Source organism: Callithrix jacchus, chromosome 3 (assembly GCF_049354715.1).
Source record: "Callithrix jacchus isolate 240 chromosome 3, calJac240_pri, whole genome shotgun sequence".
NCBI lineage: Eukaryota > Metazoa > Chordata > Mammalia > Primates > Cebidae > Callithrix > Callithrix jacchus.
Genome location: NC_133504.1, coordinates 42,378,925 through 42,398,655, shown reverse-complemented (window position 1 = coordinate 42,398,655; position 19,731 = coordinate 42,378,925). Strand labels below are relative to the sequence as shown.

At 40.2% G+C, this 19,731-nt stretch overlaps 1 protein-coding gene across 1 annotated transcript in view; it reads right to left on the bottom strand.

Moving 5' to 3' along the window:
* Positions 1–19,731, bottom strand: part of DCHS2 (dachsous cadherin-related 2) — a 289,412-nt gene that overhangs the window by 18,811 nt on the left and 250,870 nt on the right. The window contains exons 15-16 of the mRNA XM_008992578.4: positions 17,008–17,219; positions 5,861–6,012 (exon numbers count right to left, since the gene is read on the bottom strand). Of these exons, the coding sequence (XP_008990826.4) occupies positions 5,861–6,012; positions 17,008–17,219 (364 nt within the window). The remainder of the gene's footprint in view (positions 1–5,860; positions 6,013–17,007; positions 17,220–19,731) is intronic.

Here is a 19,731-nt window from a genome sequence, read left to right as displayed (position 1 = left end):
TCTCGACTCACTGCAACCTCCACCTCCTGGGTTCAGGCAATTCTCCTGCCTCAGCCTCCTGAGTAGCTGGGATTACAGGTACCCACCACCACACCTGGCTAATCTTTGTATTTTTAATAGAGATGGGGAGGCTGGTCTCTAACTCCCGACATCATGATCTGCCTGCCTCGGCCTCCCAAAGTGCTGGGATTACAGGCGTGAGCCAATGCATGCAGCCTAGAATGGCTATTATAAAAAGGTCAAAAAATAACAGATGCTGGTGAAGTTGTGAAGAAAAGGGAACACTAATACATTGTTGGAAATGTAAAATAGTTAAGCCACTGTGAAAAGCAGTTTTGGAGATTTCTCAAAGAACTTACCATAAAGTATCATTGCTGGGCATATTCTCAAAGGAAGATATATCATTACAGCAAAAAGACACATGCACTCATATGTTTATCACCACGCTATTCAAAATAGCAAAAAGATGGACTCTATCTATTTATCTATCTATCATCTAGATATATAGAGAGACCATGGAATGAATGAATATATATATTCATATATATATATGAATATTCATATATATATAGAGAGAGAGCATGGAATACTATGCAGTCATAAAAAAAGAAATCATAGAAATCATGTCTTTTGCAGAAACATGGATGGAGCTGGAGGCTATAATCCTAAACAAACTGACACAAAAACAAAAAAACAAACTACCTCGTTTACAAATGAGAGCTAAACATTGAGCACACATGGACATAAACATGGGAATAATAGACAATGTGGACTGCTGAGGGGGAGAGAGAGAGGCCGGGTGGTAATTTTTCAATCGCCTATGGAGTACTGTGCTCACTACATGGTGCAGTATACCCATGTAACAAACCTGCATGTGTCCTCTGTATCTAAACTAAAATTTGAAATTAAAACAATTAAAAATAATAAATAAAAATAAACCATATGAGAGGCTTGCATGGTAATATGCAAATACCATGCCTTTTTATATAAGAAATTTGAGCATCCATGGATTTGGGTATGGGGGAGTGGGAGAGATGCAATGGAGAGTCTCACAACCGATACTCCATGGATACTGAGAGATGACTGTATTTTTAGAGATTCTACTGCAAACACATTTCGATGCCTTCTCCTTTCATTCAGTCCAACCTATCCCCTTGGTCTCCATGACATCATCTTTTCCTGGGTCTTTCTATTACCTAAATATATTTTGCAGTTCCTATTTCTCTGCCTAATTCTGAGGTGGTGATAAGTCACCACTCCTCAATTCTCATTTTACATATTCTCCCGAGGTAATTCCATTTTACACATTTTCCCTGGATGAATCTCAAATTTGTATCTTAAGTAAAGACACTTATCCTGAGCTACAGATTATTATTTTCAATTGCCTAAAGGGTAGCTTCACTTTTGTCCTTGTACTGGTCAACTCAAAATGCCCAGAATAAATAATCATAATCTCCATCTATTCCTTTCCCTTTCTTTCCTAAGTAGAAATTTCAGCACCGTTCCCTCTCTTTTCTTGTTCAATAAATTCAACTGGTCGAGTCTCTATGGATTCCATATTCAAATCAACATTTCGGTATGTCCCTTCCTTCCGTCTCCACTGCATCATCCATGTAACAGACTTTTCCTTGCTGCAGCCTAGTTCAGCTTGTTGGTTTATGCTAGTTCTCTGTCTTGCAGTGTATCCATTACCAGATGTCTTTAAAAATAAAGACAGGAACTTACATTCAACTGCTTATAATCGTATGTAGTTCACAGAACAATGTATAGTTTCCATTACATGACATAGAAAGTCTTTCAGAACTTGTCTGCTGCCTGTTTTATTATCCCACACTTAGTTGCTTCTCTGATGTGCTGTACTACTTGCTATTTCCAAACATACCAAACACTGGCACATATCCGTGCCTTTCTTCATTCCTTTGGCCCCAAATGCTTTTCATTCCCTTTTCCTCAGGGCATCAGTAGACTTGGATTCTAATCCCAGCTTTGCTTTTCGTGAGTTGTGTATTTTGAAAAAAAATAATTAACATCTCAGCCCATTTCCTATGTTACCTGTAAAATTGCTTTCTCCCAGTCATAATGAGCATGCAATGAAGAATACACTGAGTTTATCATTGCTCCTGGAAATAACTGCTTGCCTTGAATATTTATTTATTTTGTAAATGTATATGCATGTACTCTTAAGATTCATTCACATCATAAAATAAGCCCTGCAATCATTCACATCAGCTAGAATCATGTTCTATCATGTACTAGTTTAGTATTCTTGGCCAAACCACTTTACCTCTCTGAGTTTCCATTTATTTATTTTATAAATCACGTCTACTACAAGAATTCAATTAGTTAATAAATGTAAAGCAGGAGTTCCATAAATGGAAACTACTGTGATTATTAGTGTGCCTTCTGCCACATATTTTACTAGGACTTGATTTTCAAACTCCTTGAGAACAAGGACATTTACACTTGTCTTGGTGTCCCCATCTTCATGCTTGATAAATAGCATTTTATATATTCATAAATATCAGTCAGACAGAAATTAATGCCTATTTTATAATTCATCATATTTCCTTTGAATTTGTTATATGCTGCTTAATATTAAAACCAAAAATTATTTAATACATTTATATTTAGTAGAATCATGACTGATATTATCTCCTTTTTTATTTTATATTTTAATGTATTATTATTTTTAGAAATGCATCACTAATTAAAGATTAAATTGCCCAAGTCTTGGAAATTGAAAAATATAAGAAGAAATCTTTTCTTTTTCAATTTTTAATTTTGGGAGTACATAGTAGGTACATATATTTATGCATTACATGAGCTATTTTGATACAAGCATGCAATGTGTAATAATTACATCAGGGTAAATGGGGTATCCATCACCTCAAGCATTTATCCTTTGTGTTACAAACAATCCAAAGCTTTTAGTTATATTTAGTTATATTCTTTTTGTTATTTTTAAATGTATAATTAAGTTTTTACTACAGTCACCCTTTTGTACCAGAGAATACTAGGTCATACTCATTCATTTTAACTGTATTTTGTACCCTTTAACCATCCCCTCTTACCCCCAATCCTCCCTGACACTTCCCAGACTCTGGTAACCATCTTCTACTCTCCATATGCATGAGTTCAATTGTAATTTTCAGCTCCCACAAATAAGTGAGAACATGAGATGTTTGCCTTTCTGCACCTGGCTTATTTCACTTAACATCGTAACTTCCAGTTCCATCCATGTTGTTGCAAATGACTGGATCTCATTCCTTTTTAATGGCTGAGTAGTACTCTGTTGTGTTTATATATTCCATTTTCTTTATCCATTCACCTGTTGATGGACGCTTAGGTTGCTTCCAAATCTTGGCTATTGTGAATATTACTGCAATAAATATGGCAGTGCAGATATATCTTGTCGATATTGTGATTTCTTTTTGGCAGGTATATACCTAGGAGTGGGATTGCTGGCTTGTATGGTAGCTCTGTTTTCTTTGAGGAAATCTTTTGTATTTTAACACAAAGGGCTGTAATTGGAATATTTTTCTCAATCAGACAAAAAAGCAATACTTCAAAAGTAAAAGCTGAAAGCTAAATGAGACTGTTTCCAAAACATTCACTAAAGGTGTACCAGACTAGGGGAAAATCATCCTCTATTTCTTATTGCCTTAAATATCAAGAAAAGTACTAAAGGATAGAAGCCACACCACAGCAGGGATTGTGGGTAGGGGTGGGGAGAGCCCAGAGAGGCAGGAGGTTTAAAATATTTCCTTGCCTTGGTGATGCTGGAGATTGTGTGTGTGTGTGTGTGTGTGTGTGTTGTTACCTGTGTGTATCTGTGGCAGTGTGTAGGGGGTTCAATTTCTCTCAGTTCTTGCTTCTCCAAGCCTAGAGTTAAATTCTTCATGGGGATGGGAGAGAGGCACTTTTTAATACTGGGACCAATTTAATGTGAACATAGAAACCATGACGCAAATAGGAAAAAGTTGAAAGAAATAAGATTTAATTGTTAATTAGTTTCCATTAAGAAGAACACTGTAACAGAAAGTCCTTAAAATCAGAAAATCCTTAGTTCTTAGAACACAGCTGACCTTTAATAATTCCTGAATTTATAATTACTCAGCTAGACTGAGATTTATCTACAGTCATCCATGGAGGAGGAAAGTTTCATGCTTGAGCAATTACTAGAGAAACAATGTAGCAGGGAATAGGTTTTAATATATTTAAACAATAAGTGCCATAGCCATTGTGCAAAATATTATTTTTAAATTTATAGTAGTTAATACAGGGCAAAGTCTTAAACTTTTTAAAACACTTTTGAAGTATATTAAACAAAAAACCTAAACATTTAAACTTTTGGCGTTGGGAAGTTTTCCGGAGGATAATTAATCCAATCTACCCAGTAAGATATTCCACTTTAATCAGCTCTCATTGCTTAACCACATGCATATACTGTAATTTTTTCACAAAACATAAAAGTAGTCTGGTGTAGAAGAATACTGACACCCTTGTCTTTGGTATACTGTATCTGTTTTCTTTAAATAGGTCTGCTCTGCAGCTCTCCAGTGGAAACAGTGTGCCTTAGAAGGAGAATACTTAAGCGCAAGTTCAAGTTTGAGCCGCAGATTATCCTGTGACCCTAAGCAAGCCACTGTATTTCTTTTGCTTTATCAGCAAATAAGAAAGTGCTCACCTTAACATCTTTATAGGGTGGTTGCAAGGATTAAATAGAACACAGTATGGGCAAGCCCTTTGGAAAAACACAAAAATACGACATCAATCTAAAGCATACTAAAATGTTCAATAGGAGAGCTAAGCCTCTCTTGGACCACAGGCTGCCTGACTGCTTCTCCAGAGACAAATAAGGTGAAAAATTTTTTATGTTTTCTTCCAGAAGCATCCTAAGTATGCAGGTGTGCTTTTATTCAAGCAGGCAGGCTAGATATGCACCGTAGTGGGTATCGTTACTGCCTTCACTTAGTCACATATCTCATCAGTACATAGAGTTTTGCCTCTTTCTTTTGTAAAATCCACTCCATGGTATTCCATTCCAAGGTTTTGCTAATTCTTTAAGCAGTCCCCACTCATGGATATTTTAGATTTCTTAAGAGTCTTTTGCTGACTGGGTGCAGTGGCTCACACCTCTAATCTCAACACTTTGGGAGGCTGAGATGGGTGGATCACTTGAGGTCAGGAATTTGAGACCAGCCTGGCCACTATGGTGGAACCCCATCTCTAGTAAAAATACAAAAATTAGCCAGGTGTGGTGGCAGGCACTTGGGAGGCTGAGGCAGGAGAATCACTTGAATCCAGGAGGTGGAGGCTGCAGTGAACTGAGATTGTCCAGTCTGGGTGACAGAGTGAGACTCCATCGCAAATATATATATATATTTCTATTTCTATAATAGATCGTTCCTATTAGAACACAGAACTGCAACAGGACCTTGAAGGCAGCGTTGTACTTTCACATGCAAGAATAAAGAATTAAAAAGCAAAGCATCCTTCAGTCTTCACTGTTTTTAAAAAACAATAACAACAAACACTTGCAGAGGGCTCTCTAGTTCATTAGGCTACTCACAAACATTATCTTTTTAATGTCACCCATTTAGTGCTTAATAGAGTCACAAATTCATAAAATCTTAGAACTAGAAGGGACCTTAAAGTTTTGCTATTTTAATCACGTTTTCCAAATACAAATAATCGATAAGACTAACTTTTATATCTAAAAGAGTGATCACAAATTGGATCAAAGTGAAAACAAATTGCACAACTGAGCTTACATAACAGGAAATTATGAACAAAGCAACAATGTTGTCAGTAAGCAGGCAGAAAAAGTAGAGCCAATGGATCTGAACCCTGGACCAACCTGTAGGAGCTGGTGAGCTCGTAATCTAGAATAGCGTTTGTTGTTATCACACCACTCAGTGCATCAATCCGGAATGCTGCTTCTTGGTTGCCAGAGAGAATAGAATACTCAATTAGGCCGTTCAAACCACTGTCCAGGTCGGTAGCAAAAACCTGTGAGGAACCGACAGTTTCGTTAGATAAGATTTATTCTGCAACGTAGGTTCAGTCTGTTTTTCAGAGACATGCATTAAAAAAGAATCACAGATTGTCAAACACATTTTAAAAACAATGATTAAAGGGAATACCAATAAACAACTGAAGCTTACATTTAACTTTATGATAAACTGAGTGATGGGGAAAGTCTTCATCCAAAGAATTTCCAAATAGCTCTCAGTAGAAATGGTACATGTTTTTGATCTATAATTTTGTGCAATAGGAAGAAATATTTGTTAAAAACATCTAAGTTGCTTGAATAGGAGCGTTCCAATAGTGTATATGAATTCATGCTAGCACCAGAAAAGGAAAAAAATGTTCAGGGAAATCTCCACATAATGAGTGATTTTTTTTTATTTGCTCTTTTTTTTCTGCTTAAAGAATTACCTATAAAGGCTGGGCATGGTGGCTCAAGCCTGTAATCCCAGCACTTTGGGAGGCTGAGGCAGGAAGATCACAGGTCAAGAGATGGAGACCATCTTGCCAACATGGTGAAATCGCATCTCTACTAAAAATACAAAAATTAGCTGGGTGTGTGTAGCTTCCTAATCCCAGCTACTCGGGAGGCTGAGGCAAGAGAATCCATTGAACCCAGGTGGCAGAGGTTGCAGTGACCTGAGATTGCGCCACTGCATTCCAGCCTGGGGACAGAGCAAGACTCCAACTCAAAAAGAAAGAAAGAAAGAAAAGAAAAAGAAAGAAAGAAAGAAAGAAAGAAAGAAAGAAAGAAAGAAAGAAAGAAAGAAAGGAGGGAGGGAGGGAGGGAGGGAGGGAGGGAGGGAGGGAGGGAGGGAAGGAAGGAAGGAAGGAAGGAAGGAAGGAAGGAAGGAAGGAAGGAAGGAAAAAGAAAGAAAGAAAAAGAAAAAAAGAAAGAAGGAAAGAAAGAAAGAAAGAAAGAAAGAGAGAGAAGGAAATATTACCTATAAAATTGGCCAGGTGTGAATTTTTAAAATATTGTATTTAAAGTTTTATTTTTTTAATTTTATGATTTTTGAGATGCAGTCTGGCTCTGTCACTCAGGCTGGTGTTCAGTGACTTGATCATGGCTCACTGCAGCCTCAGCCTGCTGGGCTTAAATCATCCTCCCATTTTAGCCTCCCAACTAGCTGGGACTATAGGCATGCACCACCATGCCCTGCTAATTTTTGTATTTGTGTGTGTGTGTGTGTGTGTGTGTGTGTGTGTGTGTGTGTGGAAATGGGGTTTTCCCATTTTGCCCAGGCTGGTCTCAAACTCCTGAGCTGAAGTGATCCACCTGCCTTGGCCTCCCAAAGTGCTGGGGTTACAGGCATGAGCCACTGTGCCAGGCCCTAAAGTTTCATTTTAAAGGGATCATTACATTAGTGAAACAAAGCCTAGATTTAGTGCTAACAAATGTAGATCCCAATCATGTATTTGATGAGTTATCAAAGTAGTGTTGAGGATAAAACAGAAGTTTTACATCATTCTCCATTGTTCTGCAATAAACTTTAATCAGTAAACCAATTATGCCTGTGGATTCTATATCTTCTTTAAGAAAATGTTGACAAATTAATCAATTACTTTTTACTTTTTTATATTCTCTATGCCCCTGAACCTCAGTCTTAGCTCATGTTCCTTGTCATCTTTCTCCTGGGCTACTATACGAATAGATTTCCTATTGGTTTTTCATTCTAATTTCCTACCCTCTCAGTTTATCCTTCACATTGCCACCAGAGTTCTCAGGCAACCCTGAATTACCCAAGTGCAGTATCCAGGAGCTCATCAGGGGACAGCTCTTGGGACAGAAAGGCTGCAATATGCAGTTTCCTTTGGGATCACCAAGAAGAGAAACTGGTTGGCATCAAAGTCCACTATGTCCTTTGGAGCTGTACATTTAAAAGTGCTACAGAGAGTAACTCTGGGTGGTCAATCAGCTACAGTTCTAGGGTCCTGGCAACATATCACAACTAGGGCTAACTGCAGCAGGGAAGAAATGTATCAGAAAGACAGTGCTGAGTCTGTTTCCCAGGGAACCTAACCTAACACATTAGGGCAATGCAAATAAACTAAATCCTCCCCGTTCACAGGAGGAAGTCAGCATATAATATCTAAGGGTGATAAAAATCAATATGAAAAGGTGTAAGCATATTCTCTAGAGTTACACAGACAAGCACCAGAAGAACTGAAAATAGAAATGATGAAAAGAATATTGTCAGAACTGAGAGAAGATGGCGCTGTAGGACCAACTCAGGATTGCAGCTCTCAGTGAATCCGCAGATGGCGAATGGACGCCGCATTTCCAGATGGATCTTTATCACACACAAACCAGGAAATTCCCAGGTGTAGGAGCTGCACGGGCCCCCAGCACAGCTGTTTGGGCCTGCACAGCTGTTTGGGCTGGGGCTGCAGCACAGCGGCACTCCATAAAAAAAATACACTGGTTTGGTTGCCCTGTTAAACCAGCAATTGGAGATTTCAGAAGGCAGATTAGCACATTCATCTGATTAAACAGGACTTAAACAGAAAGCCAGGCCAGGAGATTCCCAGGCAGCACTGTGAATCCAGCCGGCAGAGTGGGTCGCTGCACGGGAAATCACACAGATCCCGGCACCCTTTCAACAGGCGACTGGAACACCAGGGAGAATGTCAATCGTTCAACTTAAAAAAAAAGGGCTTTGAGGCATGGAACCAGGTGATCAGGCTCGGCGGGTCCCACCCCCACAAAAACAAACAAAACAGCAATTGGAAATGCTCTGGGTTGAGAGTTTCATGGCAAGCACAGCTGAACCCAGGATGGTGAAGCTCGGAGGGGGAGGGGTGACTGCCATTACTGAGGCACTCAACCCCTACGGTGGTACACTCCCATTGTTGAAGCAGCCTGCTGTTGCCGAGGCAACCCGCCATAACAGAGAGAGTCCGCCACTACAGAGGTGGGCCATCATCACCACAGCAGCTCTAACCACACCCGTATAAACAGGACTACAGGGAATTACACATGGCAATAGGGCACAGCCCACAGCAACAGGGCGAAGCTCACGACAGCAGGGCAGAGCCCACAGCAGCAGGGAGGAGCCCACAGCAACAGGGCAGAGCCCATGACAGCAGGATGGAGCCCACAGCAGCAGGGCAGAGCCCATGGCAACAGGGCAGAGCCCACGGCAGCTCAGCATAACCACTGCAGGCAAGCAGTGATTAGACTGCCTCCTTGCTGGGCAGGACAGTGCAACAGATACTCATAAATAAAGCCCTAACTCCCCAGGACAGAGCACCTGAGAAAAAAAAGGGGGCTTGATGAGTTCTGCTGCAGCAGACTTAAACGTACCTGCCTAGCAGCCCTGAATGAACAACGGAGCTCACAGCTCAGCACTAGAGCTCCTATAAAGTACAGACTGTCTCCCCAAGCAGCTCCCTGACCCCCGTATATCCAAAGAGTCATCTCACAAAGGACTGATCAGACTGACATTTGGTGGGCATCATTCAGGGACAAAGATAGCAGAAGAAGAATCTGGTAGCAACCCTAATGGTTCCGCAGCTGCTACAACAGTTCTCCAGCCAACCAGGGCCTGGAGTGGACCTCAGCAGTCCTACAGCAGTGGGGCCAGACTGTTAGAAGGAAAACTAAGAAACAGAAATACTTAACCATCAACAACCTGGACATCCACTCAGAGACCCAATCAGAAAATCAGCAACTACACAGACGACAGGTGGATAAATCCACAAAGATGGAAAGAAACCAGCGCAAAAAGGAAGAAAACACCCGAAACCAGAACACCTCACATCCTACAAAGGACCAAAACTCCTCACCAGAAAGGGAACAAAGCTGGACGGAGAATGAGTGTGATGAAATGACAGAATCAGACTTCAGAAGGTGGGTAATGAGAAACTTCCGTGAGCTAAAAGAACATGTTCTAAATCAATGCAAAGAAACTAAGAACCTTAAAAAAGATTTGAGGAAATGATAACAAGAATGGACAACTTAGAGAGGAATATGAGTGAATTGAAGGAGCTGAAAAACACAGCATGAGAACTTTGCAAAGCATGCACAAGTATCAACAGCTGAATCGACCAAGCAGAAGAAAGGATATCAGAAGTTGAAGATCAACTCAATGAAAGAAAATGAGAAGTCAAGATTAGAGAAAAAAGTGCAAAAAGGAATAAACAAAGTCCCCAAGAAATGTGGGACTATGTAAAGAGACCTAATCTACATCTGATAGGTGTACCTGAATGTGACTAAGAGAATGAATCCAAGCTGGAAAACACTCTTCAGGATATTATCCAGGAAAATTTCCCCAACCTAGCAAGTCAGGCCAATATTCAAGTCCAGAGAAATACAGAGAACACCACAAAGATACTCTGCAAGAAGAGCAACCCCAAGGCACATAATCTTCAGATTCACCAGGGTTGAAATGAAGGAGAAAATACTAAGGGCAGCCAGAGAGAAAGGTCAGGTCACCCACAAAGGGAAGCCCATCAGACTCATGGCAGATCTCTCGGCAGAAACCCTACAAGCCAGAAGAGAGTGGGGACCAATATTCAACATCCTTAAAGAAAAGAACTTTCAACCCAGAATTTCATATCCAGCCAACGGAGCTTCACAAGTGAAGGAAAAATAAAATCCTTTGCAAATAAGCAAGTACTCAGAGATTTTGTCACCACCAGGCCTGCTTTACAAGAGCTCCTGAAAGAGGCACTGCACATAGAAAGGAACAACCAGTACCAGCCATTCCAAAAACATACCAAATGCTAAAGAGCATCAACAAAATCAAGAATCTCCATCAACTAAGGGGCAAAACAGCCAGCTAGCATCAAAATGGCAGGATCAAATTCACACATAACAATATTAACCCTAAATGTAAATGAGCTAAATGCACCAAGCAAAAGACACAGACTGGCAAATTGGATAAAAAGCCAAAACTCATTGGTGTGCTGTATCCAGGAAACCCATCTCACATGCAAGGATACACAAAAGCTCAAAATAAAGGGATGGAGGAAGATTTACCAAGCAAATGGAGAGCAAAAAAAAAGCAGGAGTTGCAATTCTCATCTCTGATAAAATAGACTTTAAAGCAACAAAGATCAAAAGAGACAAAGAAGGACATTACATAATGGTAAAAGGATCTATACAACAAGAAGAGCTAACGATCCTAAATATATACAGACCCAATACAGGAGCACCCAGATACATAAGGCAAGTTCTTAATGACTTACAAAGAGACCTAGACTCCCACACAATAATAGTGGGAGACTTTAACACTCCACTGTCAATATTCAGGACTTGAACTTAGACCTGGAACAAGCAAACCTGATAGACATTTACAGAACTCTCCACCCCAAATCCACAGAATATACATTCTTCTCAGCTCCACATCACACCTACTCTAAAATTGACCACATAATTGGAAGTAAATCACTCCTCATAAATGCAAAAGAACAGAAATTATAACAAACAGTCTCTCAGACCACAGTGCAATCAAGTTAGAACTCAGAATTCAGAAACTAACTCAGAACTGCACAGCTTCATGGAAACTGAACAACTGGCTCTTGAATGTTGACTGGATAAACAATGAAATGAAGGTAGAAATAAAGAAGTTCTTTGAAACCAGTGAGAACAAAGACAAAACATACCAGAATCTCTGGGACACATTCAAAGCAGTCTCTAGAGGAAAATATATAGCAATAAGTGCCCACATGAGAAGAGTGGAAAGATCCAAAATTGACACCCTATCATCAAAATTGACAGAGCTAGAGGAGCAAGATTTAAAAAAATGCAAAACTTAGCAGAAGACAAGAGATAACTAAGATCAGAGCAGAACTGAAGGAGATAGAGACACGAAAAACCCTTCAGAAAATCAATAAATCCAGGAGATGGTTTTTTGAAAAGATCAACGAAATACACCATTAGCCAGATTAATAAAAAAGAAAAGAGAGAATAACCAAATAGATGCGATAAAAAATGATAAAGGGGAAATCACCACAGATTCCGCAGAAATTCAAACCATCATCAGAGGATATTACAAACAACTCTATGCACAAAAACTAGCAAACCTGGAAGAAATGAATAAATTCTTGGACACTTGCATCCTCCCAAGCCTAAACCAGGAAGAAGTCAAAATCATGAAAAGACCAATAACAAGATCTGAAGTTGAGGCAGCAATTAAAAGCCTACCACAAAAAAAAAAGCCTAGCTCCAGATGGATTCACAGCCAAATTCTACCAGACTCACAAACAGAAACTGGTACCTTTCCTTCTGAAACTATTCCAAATAATCCAAAAAGAGGGAATCCTCCCAACTCATTTTATGAGACCAAATCGTCCTGATACCAAAAGCTGGCAGACACTCAACAAGAAAAGAAAACTTCAGGCCAATATCCATGATGAACATAGATGCAAAAATCTTCAATAAAATACTGGCAAGCCAATTGCAACAGCACATCAAAAAGCTTATCCACCATGATCAAGTAGGATTCATCCCGGGGATGCAAGGCTGGTTCAACATACACAAGTATGTAAACGTAATTCACCACATAAACAGAACCAAAAACAAAAACCACATGATTATCTAAATTGATGCAGAGAAGGCCTTTGATGAAATTCAACAGCCCTTTATGCTAAAAACCCTCAATAAACTCGGCCTTGATGGAATGTATCTCAAAATAATAAAAGCTATTTATGGCAAAACAATAGCCAATATCATACTGAATGGGCAAAAACTAGAAGCATTCCCTTTGAAATCTGGCACTACACAAGGATGCCCTCTTTCACCACTCCTATTCAATATAGTACTGGCAGTTCTAGCTGGAGCAATCAGGCAAGAAAAAGAAATAGGGGGTATTCAAATAGGAAAGGAGGAAGCCAAATTGTCTCTATTTGCAGACGACATGATAGTATAACTAGAAGACCCCATCGTCTCAGCCCAAAATCTCCTGAAACTGATAGGCAACTTCAGCAGTCTGAGGATACAAAATCAATGTGCAAAAATCACAAGCATTCCTATAAACCAATAACAGACTGAAAGAGAGCCAAATCAAGAACGAACTGCCATTCACAATTGCTACAAAAAGAATAAAATACCTAGGAATACAACTCACAAGGAACGTAAAGGACCTTTTAAGGGAGAACTACAAATCACTGCTCAACAAAATAAGAGAGGACACAAACAGATGGAGAAACATTCCATGTTCATGGTTAGGAAGAATCAATATCGTGAAAATGGCCATACTGCCCAAAGTAATTTACAGATTCAATGCTATCCCCATCAAGCTACCAATGACCTTCTTAAGAGAACTGGAAAAAACCACCTTAAACTTCATATGGAACCAAAAAAGAGCCCACATAGCCAAGTCAATTCTGAGTAAAAAGAACACAGTGGGAGGCATCACACTACCGAACTTCAAACTATACTACAAGGCTACAGTAATCAAAACAGCATGGTACTGGTACCAAAACAGAGATATAGACCAATGGAACAGAACAGAGGCACCGGAGGCAACACGACATATCTACACCATACAATCTTTGATAAATATGACAAAAACAAGCAATGGGGAAAAGATTCCCTGTTTAGTAAATGGTGTTGGGAAAACTGACTAGCTATGTGTAGAAAGCAGAAACTGGACCCCTTTCTGACACCTTACAGTAAAATTAACTCCAGATGAATTAAAGGCTTAAACATAAGATCTAACACCATAAAAACCCTAGAAGAAAATCTAGGCAAAACCATTCAGGACATAGGCATAGGCAAGGAATTCATGAACAAAACACCAAAAGCATTGGCAGCAAAAGCCAAAATAGACAAATGGAACCTAATCAAACTCCACAGCTTCTGCATGGCAAAAGAAACAGTCACTAGAGTGATTGGGCAACCAACAGAATTGGAAAATTTTTTTGCAGTTTACCCATCTGACAAAGGGCTGACATCCAGAATTTACAAAGAACTCAGATCCACAAGAAAAAAAAAACAAGCCCATTCAAAAATGGGCAAAGGATACAAACAGACACTTTACAAAAGAAGACATACATGAGGCCAAGAAACATATGAAAAAATGCTCATCATCACTGGTCATTAGAGAGATGCAAATCAAAACCACATTGAGATACCATCTCAAGCCAGTTAGAATGGCGATCATTAAAAAATCTGGAGACAGCAGATGCTGGAGAGGATGTGGAGAAATAGGAACACTTTTACACTGTTGGTGGGAGTGTAAATTAGTTCAACCATTGTGGAAGACAGTGTGGCGATTCGTCAAAGACCTAGAAATAGAAATTCCATTTGACCCAGCAATCCCATTACTGGGTATATATCCAAAGGACTATAAATCATTCTACTATAAGGACACGTGCACACCAATGTTTATTGCAGCACTGTTTACAATAGCAAAGACCTGGAAGCAACCCAAATGCCCATAGATGATTGACTGGACTGGGAAAATGTGGCACATATACACCATGGAATATTATGCAGCAATCAAAAATGATGAGTTCGTGTCGGTTGTAGGAACATGGATGAATCTGGAGAACATCATTCTCAGCAAACTGCCACAAGAACAGAAAATGAAATACCACATATTCTCACTCATAGGTGGGTGATGAACAATGGGAACACATGGACACAGGGAGAGGAGCACTACACACTGGGGTCTATTGGGGGCAGAAGGGGAGGGACAGCGGCAGGGGAAGCTGTGGAGGGATAGCATGGGGAGAAATGCCAGATGTGGGTGAAGGGGAGGAAGACAAAAAATCACACTGCCACGTGTGTACCTATGCAACTATCTTGCATGTTCTGCACATGTACCCCAAAACCTAAAATGCAATTTAAAAAAAAGACAGCACCCAGTGAATACAAGAACCTGAGTGGCTCCAGGGAATGTAAAGCATAGCTTCTTTGAGTTGTCATTAAAATGAATTGGATGTAATTTGTCTCTGTCTTCACCCAAGATTCAGATTTCAAGGAAAGAAAGTCTGTGTTACTGAGAGGTGAAGCACTTCACAACACCTTTGGTGGGGTGGGAGTGGGAGGCAGGTCAATATCTTGATGACAACCACACCAGGACTGCATCGACAGAAGGTCAGAGCCTCAAAAGAAGTTTGTGGGGCTGTAACTAAAGGAGGGCAAGAGCAGTGTGGGAACTAAAACCAGGAAGCAACCACCACAATTGATATGAACACCAGAGGCTCTCTATTTCTACTTTTCTGAACAGGACACAGCAGAATGGTAGTGCTAGCTTCCTGGGAATGCAATGACTGAAAAATGGAAAGAACGAAGTTCATTCTATCTGTCCCTGATTCAGCCTTCTTTCTACAAATCTGCCATAATATGAAGCGCTGGTGGGTCAGGCGCTCTCTCTTTCAGTGCACCTGGGCTTTATATGGGTCTTTGCCTTCACTTATTTCACATTGAGCAATTTAGCTCCATTCCAGTTAGACTGTGGGACAGAGAAGTGCACTGCTGCAGGGCCCCAGTGTGGGAACCTCTAGTGACAAGGTGGCACTAGAGTCACCTGCCATCTCCACTGATTAGCATCACTGAGCAGAGATGATAAAGACTGAAAAAGTGAATGTCCTCACTTTCTTCTGAAACATCTCAGTCATGGCTGAAGCCAGGGTAAAGACACAGCACATCTGGAACAGGCTGGTGACTAGAGTAATTAGACTGCTCTAATACAAAATACATCTGCAGTCATAGCCGAGGGGATCCCAGATATCCTAGATGGTTTGTAGGGACCCAGAGTTAAAACTCCAAGGCAGCTGAGACTCTATTGGTCTTGTTTTCACCAACAGCAGGGATCATGTGCATCAGAAACTGGAATTGATGTAAAAGAAAGGGGTCTTTGTTTTTTTTGAGATGGAGTTTCATTTGTTTCCCAGGGTAGAGTGTAATGGCGTTATCTTGGCTTGCTGCAACCTCCACCTCCCAGGATCAAGCAATTCTCCTGCCTCAGCCTCCCAAGTAGCAAGGATTACAGGCATTAGCCACCACGCCTGGCTAATTTTTGTATTTTTAGTAGAGGAGGGGTTTCACCATGTTGGTCAGGCTGGTCTCAAACTCCTGACCTCAGGTGATCTGCCCGCCTCAGTCTCCCAAAGTGCTGGGATACAGGCATGAGCCACTGTGGGGTCATTTTATATAATAAGGTGAAGGTGTCTGCACAGTAGAGAACTGTTGCAGGTCTTGTCCAGAAAGTGTGCTAGCCTGCCATGTAAATGCCTTACCCCACCTAGCCTGGAGGAAAAGGGGTGTAATAAGCATCAAGTCCTGACCACAGCCATGGCATTCCAGAGGCCAGAGAGAATGGCCATGCCTGTGGCTAACTTTGCCTGGAAGTTGGTTTTATGCTGATTGCCTTTGCAAAGTCACGGGAGGTTGGAGATCTCTTAATTCCCAGTTTCATGACTACAAAAACTCAATTCAATAGTGAAGGGAAAGATGAAACAAGCACTTGTCCTGAGGCAGGCAGAGAAAGTATCAAGGATGGTTGGGTTTTAGAGTGTGAACAAAGCTGCCCTGTGAATGGATGCTTGTTCAGGACTTGCAGACTTTTACTGAGACTAGTCCTGAAAACAGCGGATCCATCTACATTCCTGTTCACCCTTGAAGACTTAGCATAAATATCATTCTTTTGTGAAGTCTTACACTTTTCCTCCAGGAAGAGGCTGTGTTTCCTCTTTTCACTCATGACACTGAATGCATACTTCTATTATATTAATAAATGCATACTTCTAGTGCTCAACAGTGCTCCTAGAGAAAGCAGATGTCAGTATCCGAGCACCATACAAATAAAGAGGAAGAGACAGTGCAAGAATTTCAGAGTTTCTTTATCCTAAGATTTTATCCCATCTATAAAATGTGTACACGCCCTGGAAACACTGAAAATTTAATTTATGTGTTGGACCGTAGGCATTAGATATTTTAAAGTATATTGATTCATCATGATTCACACACACACACACACACACACACACACACACACACACACACACACACATTTCTGTTACCTGTATGATGCTAGCATTGTAGAATTGGCCTTCAGACACTGATGCTTGGTAGATGCTTTGCTCAAAGCATGGTGAATTATCATTCACATCCTGTATCAAGACTGCTACTTTGCTATAGGCTCTATGCCCGCTACTTTCAGCTAAAACGATGAGCTGCACCTCATTTCTGACTTCAAAATCAAGAAACTTGGGTTCTTTCACAGTGAGTTGTCCTATTTTTATTTCCAAGGAGAAAAAAACAAGAAAATGATGTTGTAGTTATTCTTAAAATGACTCAAAGCATCTTTGCCTCACATGCTAACAGCTCGCAGCTCACCAGTCCCATAAAAGCCTCCCACTGGCTGGCCTCCCTTTCCCACCAACCAGGGTCATTGTGAAAAGAGTTGGGATCTTACAGGTGCTTGCAGGTTTCGAACACGTAGAGGAAAAGAATCTATGAAATACCAAAACCTGGGAGTGATCTCTCTCCATATTTAGCCCCTGGCCGTGTCTAGAAAGTCTACCTTTCAAATATATCTTCACTCCAGCCCTACTGGTACTGCCCTCCTTCAAGCCCCCAGCACTTCCCACCTTGTCCCCTGCATTAGCCACATAACTGTCTCTCCCTAATCCAGTTTTCATTCTGGATTTAATAATAATAATAAAAAAGATGCTGTCATTGTTCTGCATGAAACTCTTCATGATCATAGTAGGCATCTGCTCCTTGAATGCTTATTAAAGAGTCATCACGCTAGTGGTTCCATCAGCCCGGAAAGGCCCCCACAGCTATCCTTCCTCAAGGAGTTTTCCAGATCAGCATCCCTGTACCATCAGACGCCCAAAAGTCTCTTACAAAGCCTCTGCATTTCCAGGCAGCTGCATCATTACTTTGTTCAACAGTTTTTGTCCTATTATTCCTCTTGTTTTTAAGCTCCACACACCATCTCTTATGCACTGTCATACCTCCAGTGTCTAGCTCAGGGTCTGACCCCCAGAAGGCACACACCAATACTTTTATGCCCTCATATAAAAGGCAGAACCAGGTTAGGAAAGCAGATTTTTGAGGGTGATGCCATGCTCAAGTTCCCCTCCCCCCAAATTAAGAAACTTACTCCTTTAACATAATTTCCTTCTCTAGTTTTTACTGTTTTTTCCTCCATTTTACAACAAAATTTCTGACTCAATGTATTATTTTTATTAACTTGGCTTTCACCGTCAGCAAGTTCATCGAATAGAGAGTTGCTGAATGAACACTAACTAATTTGGAGTTAGAGAAACCTGAAACCAGGCATAAATCCCAGGCCTAGCCATTTACTTTAAGTCAATGACCTAGCTCCACCAACTCCTAATTTTGTGACCTGGATAAATTATGCAGTTGATGTAAAGCTGAGTCTCCTTTTCTATAAAAGGGGATGTTAACAATGACTTCACAGGGTGGTTGTGAGGAGCAAGCGACATAATACATATTTGGAAGGTCTCTTTGTAGTAACATGTAGATTCCATGATGTATTACCTGTGTTTGTCTGCCCCTCATCATCACATATGGATTTAATATCTCTGTGAACTCTCAATTTAGAAAGCGAATGTTTAATAGCCATAAACTACTAGACGTTCGATCCTGGTTAAAGAATCTGTACTGTTTCTGGAAATATGGTCTGAGAGCTGCAGTTTTTATTGCTCTATCTGAATCAGCTTCTTCAGATAAACAACCTAGTCCAAGAAACTTTTGGCCATCTGATAACTGCTTGAATTTTAGTGGGAGGCATATCCTGTTCAAATATTCTATCTTTGCTGTTGGGTGTTTTGGGGGAGATTTTATAGCTTAAGAAAAAAACCAAGTATTTTTGATATTAAGTCACTATACTACCAAATTTAAAATTTCATAAACTCAGTATCATTTTTTGACATCAGATTCAGTTATCAATTTAATACTAGAACCAAATTATTTCACAAACAGTCTGTTGTGACCAATACCCGTGACAGAAAATTTAGAGTAGCTGTAACTTTTGGCAGCTGGAGAATAATTAAGATGCATTTTGATATGGTGGTGATGAAAGTAGGTGGTCTTCAGAAACCTCCCTGAAACAAAGGCTGGTTCCCACACCCCAAAATGTCACCAGAGCCAGAGTCTGAGGTGGGTCCACAGTTCTCACCCAGGTCTCTTCTCCACCAAGCAGAGCACATGCCTGGCTATCATGTTCCATTATTGGTTGTAGAGGAAAAATAGAATAGAAATGTAACACTAAATTACCCATGTCACTGAGTAGAAAGTGTGCCAATTATTGTGGAGATCAAAGTGGATTTTTAATAAAAGGCTTGTGTTTAGGCTTTGATAATTGGAATTTTGCACTTGGACTGGATCTATGGTTCTAATGCTTTCCTCGCATGGTTTTTATTTTTGGGGTAATAACTGGCATATGCTGTGAAAGTCATGTAAGTAGAAAAGACAATAACCAGCCTGGGGGGTGATTCAAGCCTGGCATACCTGCTAGATCCACATTTTTCCTTGGACCATACATGTGTATTTTTCGCAGACATCAAGGATGTACTGTCATCAGTGAGATGAAAACACTACTGGACCCTGTCTAGTGGCACCTTCCTTAGAGTAAGAAGCCTTGCAAATAGTAACTTCATGTTCTGGCTTATATGTGAATGTCCCAGTTATGTAATAACTTGAGAATAAAATGGTAGTAACATTTTTCTTCTAAAAAATACATACATTATATAGCTTTTGGCAAAGTTACG